The following is a 25,750-nucleotide window of genomic DNA, read 5'->3' as shown; positions in this document are numbered from 1 at the left end:
AACCAACCATGAGGACCTGATGTTAGATTTTCAGCTTCAAGAGTCTGACTCCTAGACAAGAAGAACTGAAGCCATCTCAACATGATAAGCTAAGTAAATGTGAAAGTTTATTGTAATCTTTGCTCCTCTCAAATCTTCATAAAAGACTTTGCTTAGTAATTACTTGGACTGTGCATTGTTTAATGCGGACAACAGATGGAAGAAGGAAGAAGTGGGGAGATTACAAGAGGTTGGTGTAAATGAAGCACACGAATGGTGAAAACACACAATGTACAGAATCTTAGTCCAGGTGAAAATGGATAAGATCATATCAAAATTAGTTTTATTCATACCCCACACATATGTTGCCTCCTTTTAAGCCACCAGCAACCCTTTGTGAGCTGTCCTTCACTCTTCTCTTCTCCCTCTACCCACCTCACCTGACACAATGTCTCACCCAAGTCTCCCTGCTAAAATGTAGTCATTGTGGGTCCAGTCAGTACAATATAGTGGCACAAGTGTGTGTGTGTGTGTGTGTGTGTGTGTGTGTGTGTGTGTGTGTGTGTGTGTGTGTGTGTGTGTGGACACTCCAGCTTGTTAAGGGATTCATCTGGAAGCCATCAAATCTTTTATTCTTTTTTGTGTGCCTGTGAACGACTCAGCATTTCTACCACCTAGTGAGCTATCTCCTTTACTCCAAATTATTTACATCCTGCCAGAGCTCTCCATAACATACTACACTACCATAAGAGAGGCTATAGGAAATGGAAGTGTTGAAGTTGCTTTAGTAGAAGAAAACTCTAACCCACCGATACAGAAATTGAAGCTTCGCCTGAGACTGTTTGAGGAAGACTCAATATCAAATATGGGCATAAATTTATAATTTTTTCCTTCATTTGACCAACATACAAACCACCAGTTTCAACATTAGACCTAAATCATCTAACAATCAACTGTAATTTGTAATAATAAAAAGTTATGTAGTCACTTCATATAGGACGAAATTTAGGAAACAATAGCAGACCCTTACCCTCAAAACTACATAAAATGGAATACCACTCATAGTGTCAAAATAACATATCTATTGGACACAAATGGCCCTAACATTTTTCAAGATGCCAAATTGAAACTGGTCTCAGTGGCTATGAGACTACTGTAATAACAATCATTACCAAGCTACAAAGAATAATTAAAATAAGTAGAAAGATTCACATGTTCAATTAAATTGATAAAAATATAATTGTGTTTTACCTCTAGGAATAACTCAAATCATTTATCTCTGGAGAGAGCATTCAGAAGAACAGTGGCTAAAGTTTATAAAAATAGCTGAACAAGCACCGGATATAAAAGTTCCATGACACACAGTGTCTGCAACAAAACTTCTAAGGAAACAGTGACCTTTACGGAACAAGGGTAGACAGAAAGATACTACAACAAATGTATTTGGCTGTCAAAAGGGTAATGCATGAAATGTTTCACTAATCACTATATCAGAATGTTATGAAAAAACCTCTCACAAAATCTAAACACATAGCAATCAGATGTAAACATTGTCTCTGGCTATGAAGCTAGCATCCAGACACTCACAAATGATACAGGATTGTTCAGTAATTGTGTAATCATGCAATAACTGGGATTTCTGCCTATTTACATGCATTATATTTCATTTGTTTATATTATGCTGTACATAGCAAATTCCTGTTTCCAGAAATGATCATCTATAGGTCTTCCTGCACTTGGCTACTATTTTCCAGAGTTGCAACTTCTCTATATACAACAACACCATCCAGTAACAGCCACATGGAGCTTCTGACGCTATCTGCTAAGCCATTTATATAGAGTAATTTTTTTCACTGTCTATAAACTCGGGGGATTAATTGAGAGAGGATACGGAACAAAAAAGCCTAATGGACTTTTGTCCATAAAAGTGTGGTTTCCACGCTAGAAACAATTTATTCAATCATACACTGATACAAAGACTGCAGTGTAATACATGCTGTGTCATTTATATAGACTATGCGTTGCAGGTGGTTTCCATGTGCCTCAACGCATGCAAATAAGCACTGTAGCATGTACTGTCTCACACATTCACATCGAGTGAGCTGCATCTGATCAGTGTCAAAGGTAGCATGACTATGCTATTCCAGTGTCTCCTCATATGGAATGGGCTCTGCATACAGGATACTTTTGAGACACCCCCATAATGAGAAATATCACTAATTAAGGTCCTGTGAATGAGCAGGCCATGCCACTGATCCATGGACCAGGGAAGACATGATTGAGATGCATCTGGATGTCAACAGTGAAGTGGACTGGAGTACCATCATATAGCATCCACATAACCCTTCAAACCATCAATGGCACTTCTTCCAGCAGGGGAGGCAAAGTCACCCACAAGAAACGCGAATATCTCTGCCCGGTTAGGTGACATGGAAGGAAGACTGTCCCAAAATATGGTCACCAATTATCCCAGCCCACACATTCCGGCTGCACCGATGCTGATGACTTGCTTTCACCGAACCATGGAGGTTCTGCATACTATTCCACAAATGACTGTTACAAAAGTTGAAGATAGCAATCCTCATAAAGATGGTCTTGTCTGTGGATAGGATGGGTGAGGCAAATCCCTCAACCGTGGTTGCCTGGTGAAGAGACCAGTGACAAACCTGCTCACGATGTGGAAAGTCTGACACTAGTAAGCCCTGCACATGCTGTAAGCGATAAGGGTAGTAACAACTGTCATGGAGAATGTTCCACACAGTCGTCTGGGTTACCCTATACTGGTGGGCCAACTGCCTGGTATGGACATGGTGGTTACCCTCCACAGTGTTAATCACACTTTTCTCCAAGTCCAGTGTGTGAACATTTCGGGTACATTCTTCATGATTTCTTGCTTTCTGAAATGACCCTGTCTCAGACAAATGACGAAACACTATTGTACACATTGAATGCTGTGGTTGTTGTCAGTGGGGATAGGTTTTCTGATACCATCTTGCTGCCTGCTGCCCATTGCCATTTGCCTTTCCATAAGTAAATACCATATCAGCAAGCTGTTGACTCGAATACAGAACCATTGTGTACATTATCACATCCACTACAAGGTGAGTCAGCAACAGAAGTGAATTGGACATGACATTACCAATTACTATGGCAGGGGAGGGCACTAGGACGTGATGCATGAGGAACACTACCACACTGTAGGAGGAAACCATGCATACTGTGGATGCATGGTACAGCACATATCAAATCACGGCCTCTATTACAAAGTACTATTGAATAAATTGTTACTACATGGAAACCATGCAGTTTTGGAAATAAGTTCATTAGACTTTTTTTGTTCCATATCCTCTAATCAATCAATCCCTTGAGTTTGTACATGGTGGAAAAAATCAGGAAAAATCACTCTGTGCAACTAACTACCTAACTATACTGTTAACAGTAATGGTCTTATAAAACTCCCCTGCTCTATGGCCAGAGTTATTTTTACAGTTGAAGTTCCTTCATGTGAAGAATGAAATACAAGGATCTACATCAGAAGACAAATAAAAATTACACTGTATGGCAGATGACATTCAAGTTGATCACCCCCATCTGTCTAGGGTGTCTACAGACACATTGTCAGCCAGGAATCTCATTGACGGAGTAGAATTGTCTTCAATGATGAGTCCCACTTTGAACTTAGCCCCTATGGTCAACAAAGATGTATCTGGAGACACACCGGACATCAGTGGGATACCAACCTGACTGTTGCCCAACATACATCTTGACAACCAGGAATAATGGTCGGGGGCACAATTTCCTTTCATAGCAAGACTTCTTTGATTTTCGTGCATGGCAGCATTACAGCACAATGGTATATCAATGATATTCTATGATCTGTTTTGTTGCCCCTTATGGCAAGCCATCCTGGGCTTACATTTCACTAAGATAATGCATGCTCATACATTGTGAGAATTTCTATTGCTTATCTTCTTGCTTGTCAAATCCTACCTTCGCCGGCAAGGTCACCACATCTCTCACCAACTGAGAGCATCTGGAGTATTATGTGCAGGACCCTCCACCCATATTGGGAGTTTGATGATTTAACACACCAATTAGACAGAATTTGGCATGATATTCCTCAGGAGGCCATCCAACAACTCTATCAATCAATGCCAAGCCAAATAACTGCTTGCATAAGGCCCAGAAGTAATCTCATCCCTTACTGTGTTGCTCAATTAGTGAAGCTCTTTCTCTCAAGTAAATCATCCAGTTTTTTTGAAATTGTAATCATTTGTTTGTCTGAACATGTACATAACATCTGCTGATTTCCACCCTATTTGATTAATCACTTTATGGAATCTTTTTTAAAGAGCGTTTCTACCTGGAACTCCTCAGTCCAATCACAAAGCAAATTTGATATTCTGCACGTTCATTTATTATTCATTAAATGACAATGTGGAATTGTATTAAAGCCTTACAGAAGCTAGTAGCTGGGAAATAGTATCTGTTGTCTTCTGGGGTTAGGGTCAGCTCAGTTTCACATCATCATTGTTTTCAAAATCCAATAACTCAAAATATTTTGTTCTTCCATCAACCTATGGTAGACTGCCATTAGAAGAGGAGTAAGTATCCCATCAGTTCTAGTCAGCTTTCCTCTGTTGCATGAATTTATTAGGTTTTCTATCCCATTGTCACTTGTTTTGATGTTTGTTATTTTACTGTTTGTATTATGACTGTAAGGAGAAAGCAGGTTACCAACTTCCTCAGCTCAAAAGAATTTTGTATTTTGGTTTTCTCTCTGCCATCCTCTTATTCAGTGTTATTATGGTTACTGCAAGAGAAACAATTCACATCAAACTTCAGACTGCAAATGGATCACATGGAGTAATACATGAATAAAAGTATTAAAAAATTAAAAGCTTAGTATCACTTCACATTGACAGGAAACGAATGCAAACAAAAAACCAAGTTGAAAATGCAAACAAAAGAAAAGTGTCTCCAAAAAGTATATGGGAAAGCTTGAGGAAAAGTGTTAACACTAAATAGAAAAATAAGGCAGGGAAGAACAGATAACAAAATAAGGGGAAATAAAGAAAATTAACATTTGGCTTTACCCTCTTAATATCAATGATTCTAAATTCTAGAAGTGGAAACTGGGTTACTAACATACATTTGGATCTCCAAATGAAACTAAGTACTGTTCATGCTAATCTTTTCATTTTTGGTTTCTTTTCTATAGTTTTCAATTTTCTACACTCCTGGAAATTGAAATAAGAACACCGTGAATTCATTGTCCCAGGAAGGGGAAACTTTATTGACACATTCCTGGGGTCAGATACATCACATGATCACACTGACAGAACCACAGGCACATAGACACAGGCAACAGAGCATGCACAATGTCGGCACTAGTACAGTGTATATCCACCTTTCGCAGCAATGCAGGCTGCTATTCTCCCATGGAGACGATCGTAGAGATGCTGGATGTAGTCCTGTGGAACGGCTTGCCATGCCATTTCCACCTGGCGCCTCAGTTGGACCAGCGTTCGTGCTGGACGTGCAGACCGCGTGAGACGACGCTTCATCCAGTCCCAAACATGCTCAATGGGGGACAGATCCGGAGATCTTGCTGGCCAGGGTAGTTGACTTACACCTTCTAGAGCACGTTGGGTGGCACGGGATACATGCGGACGTGCATTGTCCTGTTGGAACAGCAAGTTCCCTTGCCGGTCTAGGAATGGTAGAACGATGGGTTCGATGATGGTTTGGATGTACCGTGCACTATTCAGTGTCCCCTCGACGATCACCAGTGGTGTACGGCCAGTGTAGGAGATCGCTCCCCACACCATGATGCCGGGTGTTGGCCCTGTGTGCCTCGGTCGTATGCAGTCCTGATTGTGGCGCTCACCTGCACGGCGCCAAACACGCATACGACCATCATTGGCACCAAGGCAGAAGCGACTCTCATCGCTGAAGACGACACGTCTCCATTCGTCCCTCCATTCACGCCTGTCACGGCACCACTGGAGGCGGGCTGCACGATGTTGGGGCGTGAGCGGAAGACGGCCTAACGGTGTGCGGGACCGTAGCCCAGCTTCATGGAGACGGTTGCGAATGGTCCTCGCCGATACCCCAGGAGCAACAGTGTCCCTAATTTGCTGGGAAGTGGCGGTGCGGTCCCCTACGGCACTGCGTAGGATCCTACGGTCTTGGCGTGCATCCGTGCGTCGCTGCGGTCCAGTCCCAGGTCGACAGGCACGTGCACCTTCCGCCGACCACTGGCGACAACATCGATGTACTGTGGAGACCTCACGCCCCACGTGTTGAGCAATTCGGCGGTACGTCCACCCGGCCTCCCGCATGCCCACTATACGCCCTCGCTCAAAGTCCGTCAGCTGCACATACGGTTCACGTCCACGCTGTCGCGGCATGCTACAAATGCTGCGCAGCTAGTGCCATTCGACGGCCAACATCGCGGTTCCTGGTGCCGTGCGTGTGATCATTGCTTGTACAGCCGTCTCGCAGTGTCCGGAGCAAGTATGGTGGGTCTGACACACCGGTGTCAATGTGTTCTTTTTTCCATTTCCAGGAGTGTATTTACTAACTGTATCATAATTTCTGCTCTGTCAAGATCTATGTTTGCCTCATTACTTCATTTTCTTTCATTAAGTATGAACTGTCCTTTATATTATTTTCTTGTTGTGTTCCTATTGTTTTTACACTAGTCCTTGTTTTCTCTCCACATTTACTTTTGTTTGCATTTGGAACTTTGCATTATTCCTTTTCCTGTTCTCCACATCTACAGCAATGGAGGAGCATTAGAAAATACCTACAGTTTCAGATTTAAGCACATATATGAATCTGAAGAAAACACTTCTTTTCTGTTCAAGATATTATTAATACTTTTATTTTATGACTCATTTAAGCTGATAGCTGCACTTTTGAAAAAAAAAGAAAAGAAAAAAAACCATTACAAATGGAAGACACATACAAACAACAAATTCACGAATAATGAATGGGTTTTTCTGAAGGGTTGCATCACGAGAAAGTACTTGTTCATCAAGATCATCTCCTTTTGAAATTCTGGCATGTGAGTGCTCCGATGTCCCTACGGGAAAAAAATCAAATAGTAAATTCTAGATTCCACATGTAATTGTGAAAAAAATTTAATGAGCAAAAACTGTAATCATCATTAAATAATTTCATTACTAACCTACATCAAACACAGACTGGTCTTTGAGATGGCGATAGCGTGAGCGGAGATGAAAGTTTATGCCTGTTATAGAATCAAGATTGAACTTGTGGCACCAGTAAAGGATTTTCAGCTGCTGGTCATAAAAAGAGATACGACCCTTTGTATTTCCTGTCACAACCACTCTGAAACAAATATTATTAGCACTATAAAGAGGCAAAGTTGACACATGTATCCATAAATAACATGAAAGTATTTGAGTTGATTATCCAGGCCATAATTTTCACTGAATGATTTGCAAATTACCAGATATTTTCTTTTTTCAACAACTTAGATGTTTTCTATTTGTTAAAATGTAATTGGATAAATAAAAGTTCTACTCACCAAGCAGCAGCAGGAGAATACACATATAGAGGTACTGAAATTTGCAAGCTTCCAGAGTCAGTGGCTCCTTCTTTTGGCACAAGGGTTGAAGGGGGAGGAATTGGGATGAAGAAAAAGTACTGGTGAGGTTTAGGAAATGGCGAGAATATGGTTAAGCTCACCCAGAAACCTCTGTCAGGGCAGACTTACCAGATGGGACAAAATGGAGAAGTGGACAGATTTTTTTAAAACTTGAGAGCTTAAAGATGGAAGACTGGGTAAAACACAAGACAGAGACTGCACACAAATTAATAAGAGTGGAAAGCTAAGGGCATTTTATGTGGTATAGGTGGGGGTGGGTGAAGGGGTGGGGTGGTAGAAAAATAAACATATCAGAAAAAAAATATAAAAAATGAAAAGAGAGTGAAGAAAGACATAGTCACTGAAAAGAAATGCTGAGACCAACGAAATTAACACAAATTAAGGATAGGTGGGTAATGAGAACCAAGGATATGTTGTAATGCTGGTTCCAACTTGTGGAGCTCTAAGAAACTGGTGTCTGGGAAAAGAATCCAGATGGCATGTGTAGTGAAAGATGCACCGAGGTCTTGAATGTCATGTTGTAGAGCATGCTCTACGATAAGATATTGTGTGTTGCAGTATACGACCTTTGCCTATGCCAGTCATCCTAACTGATAACTTGTAAAGGGCAAAACAGTGTTTAAATAACAGCTGGTACATGACATGTGTCATTTCACAAATGTAGTATACATTTTGACAGTTACAGAGCTGGTACAGGTAGTTGTAGGAAAGTGCATAAGGCAAGTCTGATTGTGGGGATGGTCATAGGAGTAGTAGACATAGAGCAGCAAAATGGCTGCAGAAGGAGCAAGGGTATTGCAAGGTGATTATGGAGACTGGAAGGGCAGCAAAAACTGTTCAGGGTGTGGTGAGCAAAAAGTCAAAAGAATGGACTGTGTCAGGGCATGATTTTAGAAAGTCATAACCTTATCAAAGCAGTTGATCAGTACATTCAAGACGTGGATAATACTGTGTGCTAAGAGTATTCCTAAGTTTTTTTTTCTGGTAAAGGGTCTGCATGTGAACAAATACGTTTGCTTTGAATATCAAAGCTGTACTGGAGGAAATTTATGGCATGGAAATGATGGCAACTGTCAGAATGTAAATACTGTTGTTTGTTAATACGTTTAATGTGAACAGAAATGTGTAGTTGACCCTCAGTGAGGGTGACATGAACATAAACCAAAGTGACCTGGGATTCAGAATAGGAGCAAATGAAATTTAATTGGATGAATATATTTAGAGGTTTCAAGAATTCTAACAGGCCAGCCTCACAACGAGTCCATAGTTGAAGACATCATCAATGTATCTAAACCATACCATGTGCTGAAGACTTATGGATCCCAGGAAAGCCCCCCTCCAAGTGATCCACGAAAAGGCTGGCATAGTAAGGAGCCATCCTGTTCCCTATTAGTAAGTACAAAGTTGATTAATGTGAGCAGGGAGGAAATCATAGATTTGGAATCTGATGGGTGCGAACTGAGGAAATATTCAGTAGCAGACAGACCATGTACATGGAGGATGTTGATACAGAGGGAGATTTCATCAATGGCCACAAGTAAGGTATGTGGTGGGAATGAGACGGACACAGATTTCACATGATCTAAGAAATGGTTAGTGTCTTTAATATAGGAGGGAAGTCTCTGTACTATAAAGTGGAGGTGTTGATCAACAAAGGCAAATACACATATGGTGTGTGCTTTGAAGCAAACAAATATGGGATGGCCACAGCAATTGGGTTTGTGGATTTTAGGAAGAAGGTAAAAGGTTGGGGGGGGGGGAGGGGGGGTTGTTTGGGTGGGGTAAGAAGTTCTGTGGATTGAGGTGTTAGTCCTTGTGAGGGCTTGACATTTTAAGGATGGACTGTGGGTCAGTTTGTATCACAGACATGGGTTCTTGATGGCAGATGCTGTACGTAGAGGTGTCAGACAGCTGGTGGAGACCCTCTGTTACGTATTTCCCTCAGCCAAGTACCACAGTTGTTGATCCTTTGTCTGCTGGGAGGATAATGATGGTGTCATCATTTTTTAGGGAACAATGAGCCTGAAGTTTACCAGAGGACAGGGTCATGTTGTAGAGATCTGTGGAAGGGTTGTGAAGCAATGCTGGAAGTTTGTAATTCTTGGAAGGCTTGTAAGAAATGATTTTGAGGAAGTGGTTGTGGATCAAGTTGAGATCATGGTTGGACCTATTCACAGCAGGATCCATGTCATGTTTTCTGTTGGAATGGTTTTGGGATTGGGTTGCAAAGTAATATTTCCAGTTGACATTATGTGTGAAGGAAAGTAGACCCTTCACCAAAGCAGCATGATTAAATCCAGGTTTAGGGCTTAAAGTGAGACCTATGGTAATACTGAAAATTCAGGAGGGGGAGATTGTCAAAGTGTCTATTAGGTGTTGGTAGTTGAAATATACAATGAATGATGGTACCCCTTAGGGGAATGACAGCAAGAGACAGGAAAGGACATCAGGTTCATGCAGGGGACTCATCAACATGTTGAAGAGGCTATTCCAGAAGCCCTTGAGGGAACAGGGTGAAACCAGCTGCAGATTGTGGCACAGTTGGAACAAATTATGTCTGTGTTCTGACTCTGATGTCATACTTTGGTCATTCCAGCTACTGGCAGAGAAGTTTGAGAAGACCAGCCTTGTGTATGAAGTTTCAATGAAGCTCAAATTCTGCAGCATTTTCCCCAGAACAGATCAGGCCCCTTTGGTTCTGAAGTTGAAGGACTGAACTAGGAACTTGAAAGATCCTGTGACAACCTAGGCTGCGACTTCCTGGACTTCTGCCACCAGATTGAGAGCTGTAGGGTCTCCCTAAATGGGTTTGGCAAGATGGGTTTGGGCAAGATTCAGTATCTGGGGTAGGCATAAAATGATAATTGGATCCTTCTATCACCCACCGGAATCATCTCCTGATGTAAGTGAAAACTTTAGAGAAAGCTTCAGTTCATGTGCACTACACATCAGAGGCTGCTACTCAGGTGGCTGTCTGTGTGTAGGGTGCACTCCAGTGTTTTCTAGATTAGGCAACTCTCCATCCAATTCAGATAATGATAGCTGCAGGGACCCAGAAGTACCAGCGTAATAGCAAAAGAAATGCCTTCCATAGGTGAGAGTATTAAAATGCTAATGGTAAACTGCTGAAGAATGCACAACAAAGTGCCAGAGTTTGAAGCGCTCACAAAAAGCAGGGAAGCCCACTAATACTAGGTACAGAAATCTGGTTGAAACATGAAATTGACAGCAGTCAATTTTTGGTGAAAACTTAAGTGTACATCAAAAGGATAGGCAAATGGGAAAGGGAGGTTACATATTTGTTGCAGCTGACAAGAAACTCAAATCTACGAAGAAAGAAATTGAAGATGGATGTCAGCTTGGGCAAGATTCAGTATCAGGGGTAGGCATAAAATGATAATTGGATCCTTCTATTACCCACCAGAATCATCTCCTGATGTAAGCAAAAACTTACTTCACTTGCATATAAGTTTCCCACCCACACAGTGGAGACTTTAATCATCTGACAATTAATTGGCAAAATTACAGTTTTCTTCATGGTGGGCTTGATAATATATCCTGTGAAACGTTACGAAATGCCTTCTCTGAAAACCACTTAGAACAGAGAGCTATGCACCTTACTCACATTGTAAATATTATGGATCTACTGGCAACTAATAGATCTGACCTCTTTGAAGATGTCCACATTGAAACTGGTATCAGTGAGCATGATACAGTTGTTTATATACACAGACAGTGTTAAACAAACCGTAGGGCTAGAGATAGAGGGATACTGAATGAAATACATTTGGCTGTCAAGACTGCAATGCATGATGCCTTCAATGCATCAGAATATTGCTAAATGATCATTTACAGAACCAAAACTAATTCTGGTCATGTATAATAGCTGCTAGTACCACCAAATTTAGCACCCAGTCCCTAATGAATAAGATAGGACCTGAAATTGAAGGTAGCATGGCAACAGTTGAAATGCTGAACTCCATTTTCAAACGTTCCTTTACAAAGGAAAACCCAGGAGAATTGCCCCAATTCAGTCCCTGTACTACTGAAAAGATGAGTAAAATCAGTATTGGCATCAGTGGAGTTGAGAAATAACCTGAAAACATTAAAACTGAACAAAGCTCTAGAACCTGATGAAATCCCTGAAAGATTTTATACAGAATTTGCAGTTGTGTAAGCCCCTCTTCTAACCATAACGTATTACAAAGGCCTCTAAGTTAAAACTGTGTCCAGTTCTTGGAAAAAAGCACAGGTCACACCCATTTACAAGAAGGATAGTAGAAGTGATCTCCAAAATTACCGTCCAATATCCTTGACAATGATTTGTTGTAGAAACTTATAACATATTCTGAGCTAAAACATAATGAGGTACCTCGAACAGAATGACCTCCTCAATGCTAGCCAGTATGGATTCCAAAAAAATTGATCTTGTGAAACCCAACTTGCATTTTGCTCACATTACATACTGAAAGCTTTGGTTGAAGACAGTCAGGTAGATGCAGTATTTCTTGATTTCTGAAAAGCATTTGGCTCGGCACCGCACCTATGCTTATTGTCAAAAGTATGATAGTATGGGGTTTCAAGTGAAATTTGTGAATCGATTGATGATTTGTTGGTAGGGAGGAACCATCACATTATCTTTATCTTAGATTGAGAGTCATTGTCAAATGTAGAAGTAACTTAGATGTGCCCCAAGAAATTGTGCTGCAACCCTTGCTGTTCATGTCGTATATTAATCATCTTGCAGACAATATGGATAATAACATTAGGCTTTTTGCAGATGATTCAGCTACCTATAATGAGGTACAATTGAAAGAAGCTGCATAAATATTCAGTTAGATCTTGTCGAGATCTCAAAGTGGTGGAAGACTGGCAACTTACTTTAAATGTTCAGAAATGTAAACTTGTGCACTTCACAGAAAGAAAAAAAAGTATCCTTTAACTATAACATCAGTAAGTCACTGTTGGAGTCAGCCAACTAATGCAAATACCTGGGTGTAACACTTTGTGGCATATGAAATGGAATGCTCACATAAGTTTAATCATGGGTAATGCAAGTGGTAAACTTTGGTTTGTTATTAGAATATTGGGGAAATGCAGTCAATCTACAGAAGAGATTGCTTACAAATCTTTGTGCGTCTGGTTTTAGAATATTGCTCAAGTGTGTGGGACTTATACCAAATAGGACTAACAGGGTATATTGAACATACACAGAAAATGGCAGCATGAATGGTCACAGGTTTGTTTAACCCATGTGAGAATATCACAGAGATACTGAAGGAACTGAACTGGAAGACTCTTGAAGATAGACAGAAACTGTCGCTAGAAAATCTGTAAAGAAATCTGTAAAAACTGGTTTTAAATGATGACTCTAGGAATATACTACAACCTCTATGTATTGCTCAAATAGGGATCATGGGGATATAATTAGAATAATTACTGCATGCACAGAGGCATTCAAATAATCATTCTTCCCACGTTCCATATGTGAATGGACTGGGAAGAAACTATAATAACTGCTATAATGAGATAAATGAGATATACCCTCTGCCATGCACCTCACAATGGTTTGCAAGCTATAGATAATAGATGTAGAATCAGACAATGGAAAATCCAGGATGGAATACTGACAATATCATGAAAAGGATAGTTGGTACTCACCAATAGCAGAGATGCTGACTCACTGATAGACACAACAAAAAGACTGTCAAAGCTTTCGACCAACCAAAGTGGCCTTCACAGCCAGAAACTATGGTCATATGTGTGTGAGCTGTGGTTGTGTGTGGTGTGTGTGTGTGTGTGTGTGTGTGTGTGTGTGTGTGTGGGTGGGTGTGTGTGTGTGTGTGTGTTGTCTAATTCTGATGACAGTCTGTGCAGCTGAAAGCTTTGTTTGGCAGTCTTTTTGTTGTGACTGTCTGTGACTCAGCATCTCCACTACATGATGAGTAGCAACTATTCTTTTCATGGTGTAGATGTAGATGAGAGGTTGAAAATAATGTATTATTGTGACTGGCTCTTGAGATCATGAGATATCATTGCTCTGGGAGGCAGTGTATCTGTTTCACTGCACAAGCCATCTGGATTCTTCCCCCAGATACCAATTTCTCAGAGCTCCACAGGTGTGAACTAGCTTTACAACATGTCCTGGATTTGCACCAGCCACCTGGTTTTAATTTAAATTAATTTCTTTGGACTCAGTATTTCTTCTCAATAACTATTCCTTTCTGCATTTTCTTTTAGTTTTAAGTATCTTTTATCTTCTGGCCCGTGTATTCCCCTACCCACCCAAGACATGTAATGCACTTAGTTCTCCACTCTTTCTAACTCAGGCACAATGTTTTGTTAGTAATATCTTGTGTGGTGGTGCCTAAACATAAGTCATTTGTTCTCTCATCTATAATTTGAAATACGAGGGGCGTTCAGAAAGTAAGCTCCGATCGGTCGCGAAATGGAAACGACTATGAAAATCCGATAAAGCTTTGCACAGATGTGTTGGGTAGTGTCTCTAGTATAACCCCAGTTAGCATCACGTCGCTCTTCTCATTTCTGAGCTCGCAGTGAGTGCGTAAAGATGTCTATAAAATAGTGTCTGCCGCCAAGTAAGAGGGCCTGGTGAGAAATTTCGCCTGAAGCTATGCAGCTAACATTACATAACTGTCGTGCTGTTTCGTCTTCACGACAATTCTCAGCCGCATTCTGCAGGGGCAATGAAGATGCTCCTGCATCGTTTTCAAATGGAAATGTTAGATTACCCACAATACAGTCCGCAATTGTCTCCCCCTGAGTTTCATCTCTGGTCACATGAACCGCTGTCTTTGAAGACAACATTTTGACACAGACAACGAGGTGTAGGCCAGCGTGGAGAATTGGCGGAAAGCACTGGCGGCTGCCTTCTATGATGAGGCTATTGAAAAGTTGGTACAACGCTATGACAAAGTCATAACGGCGACTACGTAGAGAAGTAGCTGAAAGGTGTAGCTAATTGTTACAAGTAAAACATTTCTGATGTTCACTGTGGTTTCAATTTGGCAATCAATTGGAGCTTACTTTCTGAACAGGCCTCGTATTTGGTAGTCTTGTGCAGTATTTAGATATTACAGCCTTTTACAACGGTCTGAAAAATATTTGTGAGGACAGCCAGAAAGTGATGAGAAAATACTGTCCATAATCTTCATTTCACAGGTCCACTTCTCAGCTTGCCTAAACTAAAATAAACTGTTCTGACACTCTATGAATAATGTAAAGAAGTCAGGTACCACAATAAACAAATAAGGCAAGCACTAAAAATAAGCACACCAGCAAATAAAATTTCTGCAATGCCCACCTGAAAACACTGAATAGCAAAAACACTAAAAGAGATGCTGTTAAATCAAGTAAACACACCCCTGCAAAGAAAGGTCAAAGTAGAATTAAGGTGCCCGCAATACAGAAAAGAAAATCCATGGTAGCTAGGCACTGGGTTCTTCTTAATACTCATTGCCAAATGTTGAATTCTGCCTAGTCATCAAATATGGAGTGTCTAGGAAACCTGCTTTCTTGGATCACTAGACAACAATTGATGCAAATCATATCAATAAGTTTTATTACAAAAGGAAAAAACACAATCCTTAACTTTGTGTTACACAGATGTATTGCAAGCAAAGGGCAACAAGCAAAATAATCAATGTCCCTCAGTATTACAATTTCAAGTTTGAGCTACATAGAATGTACGAACAAAGTAATGAGCTTTGACACTTCTATTAAGGTCGCTGGTCATCAAGCTTCTTGTAGAACTGGGCTGCAGCCAGTCAGGCATGGCGCTTATGTTCTCCTCACCTAGAGGCCACTGCTGTCACATTTTCATTATGGAGAGGGGTCAGTCAGCATGCAATTGGCTGATGTATTCTTCACAGCCCTCTCTGCTCTCTCACTCCCGACTGACACACCGGTACTTGACTTTATGCCGTAACAAAGACTACTCCAAATTTTTCTATAAGTATCTCTGTACTTTATTTATGTTCTATGAGATCCTTTGAACTCTAGAGTTTTCCACATGGAACCGAAGGTAAATTGTGTGGCCTCTGAGCTGCTTCAGTTTTAGCTTCTGTTTCTTGAAGATTTACAATATGATCTTGAAATTGGTGCAGTTTTGCCATTACATATTAAGAACATGGTGCACTCATCTTGGCTTTATAGATTAATAACAAAGATGAATTAATCTAATTTGTCTTACAAAATTTAGGCACTAAAATTGGTTTTCTCTAATAATTCAAAAAGTAGATGATATATCTTCATTGAAACTTCTATCATATGTTTTTATGATAAATTCAATCTAATTCCAGAAGCAGAACTTTGTAATTTGAATATTATGTGCTTCTAATATTTCATAAAAGTGGAATAATTCAAAAAGTACAAGAGGTAGATTCCTGAAAATCTCTATCATGAAATTTTGATGGTAAACTGTTCTAATTCCAGAATTAGAACTTTCTATTGCTAATCCTGTATGTCTCTTAGAATTTTCTAAAATGTGTATTTTTTTAAATAACTAATTAGTACCCCATCTTGAGATGTACAATATTTAACTTTTTCATAGTCTTACATAATCTGATAAAGTTTTGAAACAATATTTAAAAATTTAATTTTATGTAAGCATGCAGTGCAATCTCTTTGTTAGCAGCTTACAGCAAACATTCGATGCTTTATTGGAATGAACTTGGCCAATGGAGTGGGAAAAATCTGTCTTGTGTATTACCCTGTTTTAACAACTTGAAGCTCCCAGATTTTCAAATCTTGTCTAATGCAGTCCCCAACAATCAGTCTTTCCTTCTCATCCTGTCTGGTAAGTCTCTCCTGACATAGGGTTCTGGGTGACTTTTCTGAACTTTCCCATTTTTGTAAACCCTATCAGTCTTTTTCCTTCAATTCCTGTTCCTTTCTCTTCAACCCTTCTGCCAGAAGAAGCAGCCACTGGCTCTGAAAGCTTGCAAATTTGATAACTTTATAGGAATGTTTTCTGCCAATGCTTTTTATCTACTCCAATTATATTACATATTTTCTTTGGTTTTTATCTTAACATGTAGATTTAGAGTCCCCAAAAAATGAATTAGACAGGGACACACAAAAAATTATTCCCATGCAAAGATTGTATTGGTGGGTGATATCAAGTCATTCATTTCAGCATCATGTATGCTTAACTAAAACCTACAACTACTACACTCTAAATCTAAAAAATCATAATGAAATTTATTTCATACTGAGCAATTAATACAATCCATACAGAAATACAATTTCAGGAACTCATACGGATTATTCTTCTGAATACATCATGTAAGGATATTGGCATTTAGATTTAATAAAACTACAGTTTTGAGTTTAAAAGTACATTGTACATTGGTAAATGTGAAAGAACAGTGTTACAATGTTTGATTTTTGTCATCATCATAAAAAAGAATAATTGTGAATTAGCAAATACTATGGTAATGAAATATTTTCAAAAGAGTGCCTTTCTGTTTATTTTAGAGGAAGACAGAACTCTTTTTGAGAGAACAATGGATTTTCTGATATAATTTATGGGAAACGGGAATACGGATAATTGTACATAAAACAAACTGTTCGCATAAATGTCTATATATACATATATTTCAACACAAAAAAAGATACAAGTCTACACCATACAAGGTACAAAGACTGACTGGAATATTAACATGGCACCTCATCAGAGCCAGTTAGAGTTCAAAGATCATGCTTTATGGGGTCGATGTGACCTATTTGACCCCATACAGGTCCCCCCCCCCCCCCCCATCTCCCTGCAGCATGGAGTATGGCCTGTGAGGCTGGAGGGGAGGTCGTGTGGGAGTTGGCGTCGGAGTGAATAGTGCGAGGCGGCAGGCGTTGGAAGCTCCATCTCAGTCAGGGCGGCGTGCGAAGGTGCGGTGATGGGCTGCAGGTCCACATCATAATCAGACAGCCAGTTGGGGTGGACGATGCATTGGCAGGCCAGGGAGTAGAGGTGTGGGGAGGGGTGAGGCATGTGAGCATACCTGCCCCTAATGCACATTGAGCCATCCAAGGAGATGAATGCACGAACTCTTGATGGATCACACTCTCACGGGAGGGACAAGTTATGCACTATTTTGACATCTAGTTCCTTGTTGAGTGTTGAGTCTGCAGTGTCTGTAAGGAGCATGAGCACACATTCATCGAAAGCGACAATCAACACGTCGTCGATATGGTTAGGTGGTACATTGCAGTGCAAGTTGAAATTCAGGAAGCAAGCCTCTCCAGTAGATTAAATGCCATCAAAACTTGCACATGGGGTTGATGACGAGATGCTTGGGAAACCCACGAACTGCAGTGACGAATCATCAGAAGGAGAAGACCCTATGATGGGATGAGCTAACTCATTATTGGGCTCAGCAATGGAAAATTTGTCCGGATGGTCTGACTGGGATGGCAGAGGGGCATCGGAGTCCATGAAAGCAGGCTTGAGCCTGTGTAGCAAAACGGTCTGTGGGCGATCTTTAACCATAATGTCAAACATCGTCTCGCCCCTCCGGAGTATTTCAAAGGGGCCGAAGTACGGGGATTGCAGGGGTTGTCTAATGGAATCATCCCTAAGCATAATGTGGGAGCATGTGTTGAGTGCGGTTGGCACGTAAGTGTCTGAAGGGGAATGACTGACAGGCAGGTGTAGCTGTGCGTGTCTAAAGTGGGTGCGCATTCTACTAATGAAGTCTGGGGAGGTGGGGAAATCCTCGGGTGCTTGGGGCAGGATAAGTTCCCCAGGTAGAACCAGGTTCTCGCCAAAAACGAATTTGGAGGTGGTTCCCTGTAAGTCAGGTTTAAAGGTAGAATGGAGACCAAGTAACACCCAAGGAAGCGCCTCAGACCATAGGCAGTCATGGCACCTGAGTGCTGCTTTAAGGGTGTGATGCCATTGTTCCACTAAACCATTGCTTTCCGAGTGGTAGGCTGTTGTATGAATTTTTTGATACTGCAAAGGTTACATACAGGGTGTTTCAAAAATGACCGGTATATTTGAAACGGCAATAAAAACTAAACGAGCAGCGATAGAAATACACCATTTGTTGCAATATGCTTGGGACAACAATACATTTTCAGGCGGACAAACTTTCGAAATTACAGTAGTTACAATTTTCAACAGCAGATGGCGCTGCAAGTTATGTGAAAGATATAGAAGACAACGCAGTCTGTGGGGGTGCCATTCTGTACATCGTCTTTCTGCTGTAAGCATGTGCTGTTCACAATGTGCAAGTGTGCTGTAGACAACATGGTTTATTCCGTAGAACAGAGGATTTTTCTGGTGTTGGAATTCCACCGCCTAGAACACAGTGTTGTTGCAACAAGACGAAGTTTTCAACGGAGGTTTAATGTAACCAAAGGACCGAAAAGCGATACAATAAAGGATCTGTTTGAAAAATTTCAACGGACTGGGAACGTGATGGATGAACGTGCTGGAAAGGTAGGGCGACCGCGTACGGCAACCACAGAGGGCAACGCGCAGCTAGTGCAGCAGGTGATCCAACAGCGGCCTCGGGTCTCCGTTCGCTGTGTTGCAGCTGCGGTCCAAATGACGCCAACGTCCACGTATCGTCTCATGCGCCAGAGTTTACACCTCTATCCATATAAAATTCAAACGCGGCAACCCCTCAGCGCCGCTACCATTGCTGCATGAGAGACATTCGCTAATGATATAGTGCACAGGATTGATGACGGCGATATGCATGTGGGCAGCATTTGGTTTACTGACGAAGCTTATTTTTTCCTGGACGGCTTCGTCAATAAACAGAACTGGCGCATATGGGGAACCGAAAAGCCCCATGTTGCAGTCCCATCGTCCCTGCATCCTCAAAAAGTACTGGTCTGGGCCGCCATTTCTTCCAAAGGAATCATTGGCCCATTTTTCAGATCCGAAACGATTACTGCATCACGCTATCTGGACATTCTTTGTGAATTTGTGGCGGTACAAACTGCCTTAGACGACACTGTGAACACCTCGTGGTTTATGCAAGATGGTGCCCGGCCACATCGCACGGCCGACGTCTTTAATTTCCTGAATGAATATTTCGATGATCGTGTGATTGCTTTGGGCTATCCTAAACATACAGGAGGCGGCGTGGATTGGCCTCCCTATTCGCCAGACATGAACCCCTGTGACTTATTTCTGTGGGGACACTTGAAAGACCAGATGTACTGCCAGAATCCAGAAACAATTGAACAGCTGAAGCAGTACATCTCATCTGCATGTGAAGCCATTCCGCCAGACACGTTGTCAAAGGTTTCGGGTAATTTCATTCAGAGACTACGCCATATTATTGCTACGCATGGTGGATATGTGGAAAATATCATACTATAGAGTTTCCCAGACCGCAGCGCCATCTGTTGTTGAAAATTGTAACTACTGTAATTTCGAAAGTTTGTCTGCCTGAAAATGTACTGTTGTCCCAAGCATATTGGAACAAACGGTGTATTTCTATCGCTGATCGTTTAGTTTTTATTGCTGTTTCAAATATACCAGTCATTTTTGAAACACCCTGTAGAATTGTGAAAAGTGGAGACTTGAACTGTCAACCCTGGTTGGTGGTGATGGTGGATGGGCATCCGAACCTTGTGATCCAAGATGAGACGAATCCCTTGGCCACAGTTTCTGCTGTGATATTGGGTAAAGGAACAGCTTCCACCCAACAAGACATGCAGTCAATTATGGAGAGGATATATCTGTGGCCCTCTGACAGTGGCAGAGGGCTGATGAGGTCGATATGTACATGACGAAAACATCCTTGTGGAATGTCAAACTTGCCAAGGAGGGGAAAGGTGTGGTGTCCAATTCAATTGTGTTGGCAGGAAATGCACCTGCGTGCCCAGGTTTGACAGTCCTGCTTAAGATTTTTCAAAACACTTGGTGACGCCAAAATGTCACGGAACTTGGCTTTGGTAAACACAAGCGATGTCTCAGGAACCGTGAGGAGGGCTTGAGATTCCTCAGCAGAGTCCTGGAGACCGGCGAGGTCAGATAAATCGACAATGCATGAGACAATATTCATCTGTGAAAAGAAATTGGTGGGGATGTTTTCCGTGCCTTTGATGTACTGTATGTCTGTAGTAAATTGAGAGACCAGGTTGAAGTGGTGGAAACACCAAGGGGGTGGGTCAAGACCGCCAGAAGTTCTATATCAAAAGCGGAATATTTCTTCTGTGCTCTACGCAGTTCTTTTTATAAGAAATGAAGGGGTGAAACCATGTCACCTTTGGATTGCTGTAATGCTGCCCCGACCGTGATGTCGCTGGCATCCGTAGTAATAAACAACTCGGCATGTGGATCAGGGTGGGTGAGTACGACAGCATGAGCTAACACTGTCTTTAGAGCCCTGAAAGTCTCTAGCATAGGTTCAGTCCAACGGACTGGCTTAAGGCCCAAAGTCTGTTTGCCGGACAGCGAGACCGTCAGCGGGGCCTGCACAGTGGCAGCAGAACTGTGACGGAGTGCGGTCCCCCAGGTGTTTCTCATATAGGATCTTGATTATTAACTCCTGTGTGGATGAGGCACGTTGGTCCAATATTGTCTTCTTGGCAAACTCGTATTTTGGCGGCAGCAATGGCGAAAGGAGGAGGTCACAAATTAAATGGTCATGGAGGTGTGTGACGAGACATAGAAATTTAGAGTTGTCATCAGTCACCTGATGTAACACTATAAGATGCTCCACAAGCGTGAACCTTGAAACGGGGTTGTGCTTATATAAAGGAGGTAGCTTTGGCAGATGGTCAGAGGGGTCTGAGGGGGGGGGGGGGGGGGGTGTAGGGTGGCAGGTGGCTTCGGTGTATCTAGGAAGGCCTGCTGTCCCATGGCACGATAGGCTGTCCTGCAACCCTGCACTACTGGTGTGAGCGTGTTACCAGCAAACATGTCCTGAACAACGGCTGGTTACAATGTCCCTGATGAGTCACGGAAGCACGACGCGGCAGGCACAGTTGGTACTGTGAGAACGAGTGGAGGAGCAGCGTGTGAAGTAGGCCCATAAACTGGACCGGAGGTTAATGGCACAGTACTTAAATTGTCCATCTCGGAAATGACGTGGAAGGCCGGCACAGCAGGTGCAGACAGTACTGCGGAAGAAGCGAGTGGCTGTATGGTCGGAATCAGGGCCCCCTGTGAGTGAGGGGGTGGTGGGTAGTGGAGGGGGGAGGGGGGGGGAGGTTTGGTACTTGGTGTGGCAACAGCAAGACTTTCCTGTGCACAAAATGCACCGCATGTGGTAGGACCATAAATCACTGGTGAAACCTGCTGGTGGTCACATTGATGTGGCACAATATTCCTGAATGGCGAAGCACCATTGGGTGTCCTTGAACCTATGTGGTCAAGAAACTGGGCAACAGATCTGCCGGTTGAGCCTGGTGAACTTGATGTATAAAAATGTCCATTATTAAATTGTGAGGATGGCAAAACTGGCATAGCTTGACAGCAGTTGACCACATGTGCATTTTGCATGAATGGCGGGCCTCCACATGGCACTATTGAACCCAATGTTGCGGTGCATAGAGGATCAAAGCACATGTGCAAATTTGGGTCCCTTTGAACACTACATGAGCGAAGTGAAAGGACTGAAAATATATCTATCCAACAACAGATACTCCACCATGTTCATTTTATTTAAAGAAAATTAAGCTGGGCATCCTCTAGATCAGTAAACAAAATAGCATTTTAGAATGGACTACAAGCCTACTACTTTCAACAAAGAAGAAGAATAAAAGACAAGTATTATGAAAACTGCTCATTCAGATTCTACTGTTGCTACCTCTCTCTGCACTGAGTCACTATCTCAGCATGCCATGTACTGTAAAAATGCGACCAGCCACCCAAATTTGAACTAACACTCTAATCTACAGAGATCCAGGGTTTGCCCCATGTTGTACTGAGTGTGACTTGCCACTTCTCAGCCTGATAACAGCACTGGCAGCTGTTACCCCATGGTGAGCTGTGCTGACGAAGCCTATGTCTGGTGGGTCATTCCAGCCAGATGCCACTGGTAGTGTTGATATCACATACTGCCATCTCAGTATTTCTCTACTATGGGTATTTGCTGAGTTGACTATACAGAATGAGTTGTCAATGACAGTGTTTAACATATGAGAGTGATCTCTGGCCTCACCATCACCACAGACTGGCATTACCCAGTCCCTGAAGTCACCCAAATTTGACATCCTGATGTCCAGGTGTCCATCTTGATATCCTTGGCTGACTATGCAATGGTTAACAAGTCATGCTGCTTTATTCTGGCATCAGAAGTGCTGTCAGAAACTAGCAAGTGACTCCAGCATGGTGAGTCCAATGCACTATTTTCCACACTGGTGGTTTTGGTTTTAGTTCCTTTCCTATTGAGTATTTTTCTTGATTGTAGACAAATACTTAGCTATATCCCAATCAGGGATGGAGAAGATTAGTCTAGGGAGTCCTAGACCTTTCTAAATCAGAAGGCACAAAAGCGGGTGGACTACATGGACTTGCCTTAGCAGTCAGATACATTAAGAAAGGATAGATCCTCATCCAATATGTTACTACCCATCCTAGATGCTCCTACTGCTACCCTATTTTCTGCCTATCTTCGCTAAAGTAGGGGAGGATGTGTTAATGTTTACCAACAACCCATGAACAGCCATGAACTTGGGATGTTGGTCAAGGGGACAATTGTTGCATATGTTTAAGTTACATTTGGCGGAAGATGAGAAGACATGTGAAGTATGATGAGGGTTTGGGGAATGCTAAGATGTTGGGGTTTCTGAGGACAAGTTTTTAAAGTGATATAAGAATGAAAAATAGTTGAAGATATTACCAGGAGCAATTACGCAGAGTGCCACATAAAGGAAAACCAGGGTGAGTGCACAGAGACTTTCACGTACAGGACCGGAAAGCTTAATGCCAATGCATATAAGATGGTGGAAAACGATGACACTAACAGCAGGGCCATACCAAGGTCATGGCAAAACATGCACCTGTCATGGGTATAAGCACAGAGGAGGCACAAAAATTAAGTAGGTAAATATAAGAAAGATAGTTTGTGAATTTTCTGGCATATTATGTAAATTCTCCTACCCTACATGTCCCTACCTTCAGCCTCTGAGAAGTAGCCTTTCCCTCAGGCTGACACTGTAAATTAATGCTAATGGTACAGTGTCATTTCACCCAAGAAGCATCATAAAAAAAATGACTGTACTGAACTTACATCACTTGAGGTTTTTTACATTACATTACATTTATTGTTTGCCACGGATCCCTTGGATAGGAGTCTCTGGGATGTGGAAAGAGTCAAAGGTTTTGTTTTACTCAGACACATGGATACTGTACAATATTAATGCAGACAGAGTTATGAGCTATAATACTTGTGAAGATATTCATCAATGGAGTAGAAGGAGCTGGCCAACAGGAAGTTCTTTAATTCACTCTGAAACTGACCTTTATCACTTACAAGACCTTTGATATGCACTGGTAAGTTATTGAATATATGAGTACTATGTATGTGACTCCTTTTTGTATTAATGTTAAGTGTTTACAGTCCTTATACAGATTGTTTTTGGTTCTGGTATTATAATCATGTTTTGCAATATTTTGCATGAAAGAGACATGTTGGAAATGACAAAGGACATCAATGAGTATATGTACTGAGAAGTAGTAGTTAGAATACCAAGTTTCTTAAAGAGATCTCTTCATGATGATCTAGGAATGACACCAGATATAAATCTAATGACTCTTTTCTGAATTTTGAAAATGTTCTCTTTGTGAGAGGAGTTTCCCCAAAAGATGATTCCATAATAGATTAGTGAATGGAAGTAGGCTGAATAAACTAACTTCTTCATTTTTAAATCACCCATTTCTGCTATCATGCATGCTGCAGATGTAGCTGAACTAAGGCATTTGTTTCATTAAGTCTAGAGTGAGAGTTTTCCAATTTAGGTTGGGGTCAATTTGTAGCCCTAAAAATTTGACGCTGTTGACAGCTTTAATTTCATTGTTTGAATACATTATACTTATAGGGTCAGATATTCTTTGTGAGGTACTAAACTGTATGCACTGGGTCTTGTCAAAATTCAGTGACAATCCATTTGCTGTGAACCACCAATTGATATTTACAAATATTTCATTAGCTGATTACTCAGTGAGATCATGGGAACTGTTTTTTACACCAATACTTTTAGCATCTGCAAATAAGACAAAATTTGCATTTTGTAACACTGCATATGGAAGATCATTAATATATAATAGGAACAACAAGGGACCTAAAGTAGAGCCCTGGGGCACCCCTTGTCTGATGGTTTCATATTTTGAATGACTATTGTTATGCGGAAAGCCTGATACAGACACACACTGTTTTCTAATTAAAAGATAGGATGAGAACAATTAGCCTGCTACTCCTGTCATCTCATAATATTTGTCTGATGGTTTCATATTTTGAATGACTATTGTTATGTGGAAAGCCTGATGCAGACACACACTGTTTTCTATTTAAAAGATAGGATGAGAACAATTAGCCTGCTACTCCTGTCATCTCATAATATTTTGACTTCTGTATACGGATATCATGCTTTAGCCAGATAACAGAATATTCTGTCATAATAACTTTTGATTTATTGATTCTAATATATCATCTGTAAAAGTGAATACAGCTTGATCAGTCGACAATCCTTTCCGAAATCCAAACTTATTGCAAATGAGAATATTTTTCTGTACTAAGTGTTTATAAAGTTATGGTACATAAAACTTTGAAACACTTTTGAAAATATTGCCAATAGTGAAATGAGAAGGGAGTTTTCCGCTGATGATTTGTCTCCTTTTTTGTGTAAAGGTTTGACAATAGCATATTTTAGCCTATCTGGAAAAGTACCACTGTGGAGGGATTCTTACGTAAGTAACTCAGTATCTCACAAAGTTCTGAGGAGCAATATTTAATTATGGTAGTGCTGATTTCATCTTAACCACTTGAATATTTGTTTTTGAGAGAGCTAATAATATTAGAAATCTCTTCGGTGAGGTAGGATATAGTTGTATTTTGTCAAACTTCTGTGGAAATGCATTTTTTAAATATTTTAAGCTATCTTCTGAGGAACTATGCAAAACTAAGTTGTCTGTTACTGAAAGCAAAA

At 41.2% G+C, this 25,750-nt stretch overlaps 1 protein-coding gene across 1 annotated transcript in view; it reads right to left on the bottom strand.

Moving 5' to 3' along the window:
• Window positions 1–25,750, bottom strand: part of LOC124594726 (cilia- and flagella-associated protein 251-like) — a 367,330-nt gene that overhangs the window by 38,697 nt on the left and 302,883 nt on the right. The window contains exons 9-10 of the mRNA XM_047133097.1: window positions 7,175–7,338; window positions 6,953–7,069 (exon numbers count right to left, since the gene is read on the bottom strand). Of these exons, the coding sequence (XP_046989053.1) occupies window positions 6,953–7,069; window positions 7,175–7,338 (281 nt within the window). The remainder of the gene's footprint in view (window positions 1–6,952; window positions 7,070–7,174; window positions 7,339–25,750) is intronic.

Source organism: Schistocerca americana, chromosome 1, assembly GCF_021461395.2.
Source record: "Schistocerca americana isolate TAMUIC-IGC-003095 chromosome 1, iqSchAmer2.1, whole genome shotgun sequence".
NCBI lineage: Eukaryota > Metazoa > Arthropoda > Insecta > Orthoptera > Acrididae > Schistocerca > Schistocerca americana.
The sequence above is the reverse complement of the archived record's forward strand: the minus strand, read 5'-3'. Positions and strand labels throughout refer to the sequence as shown.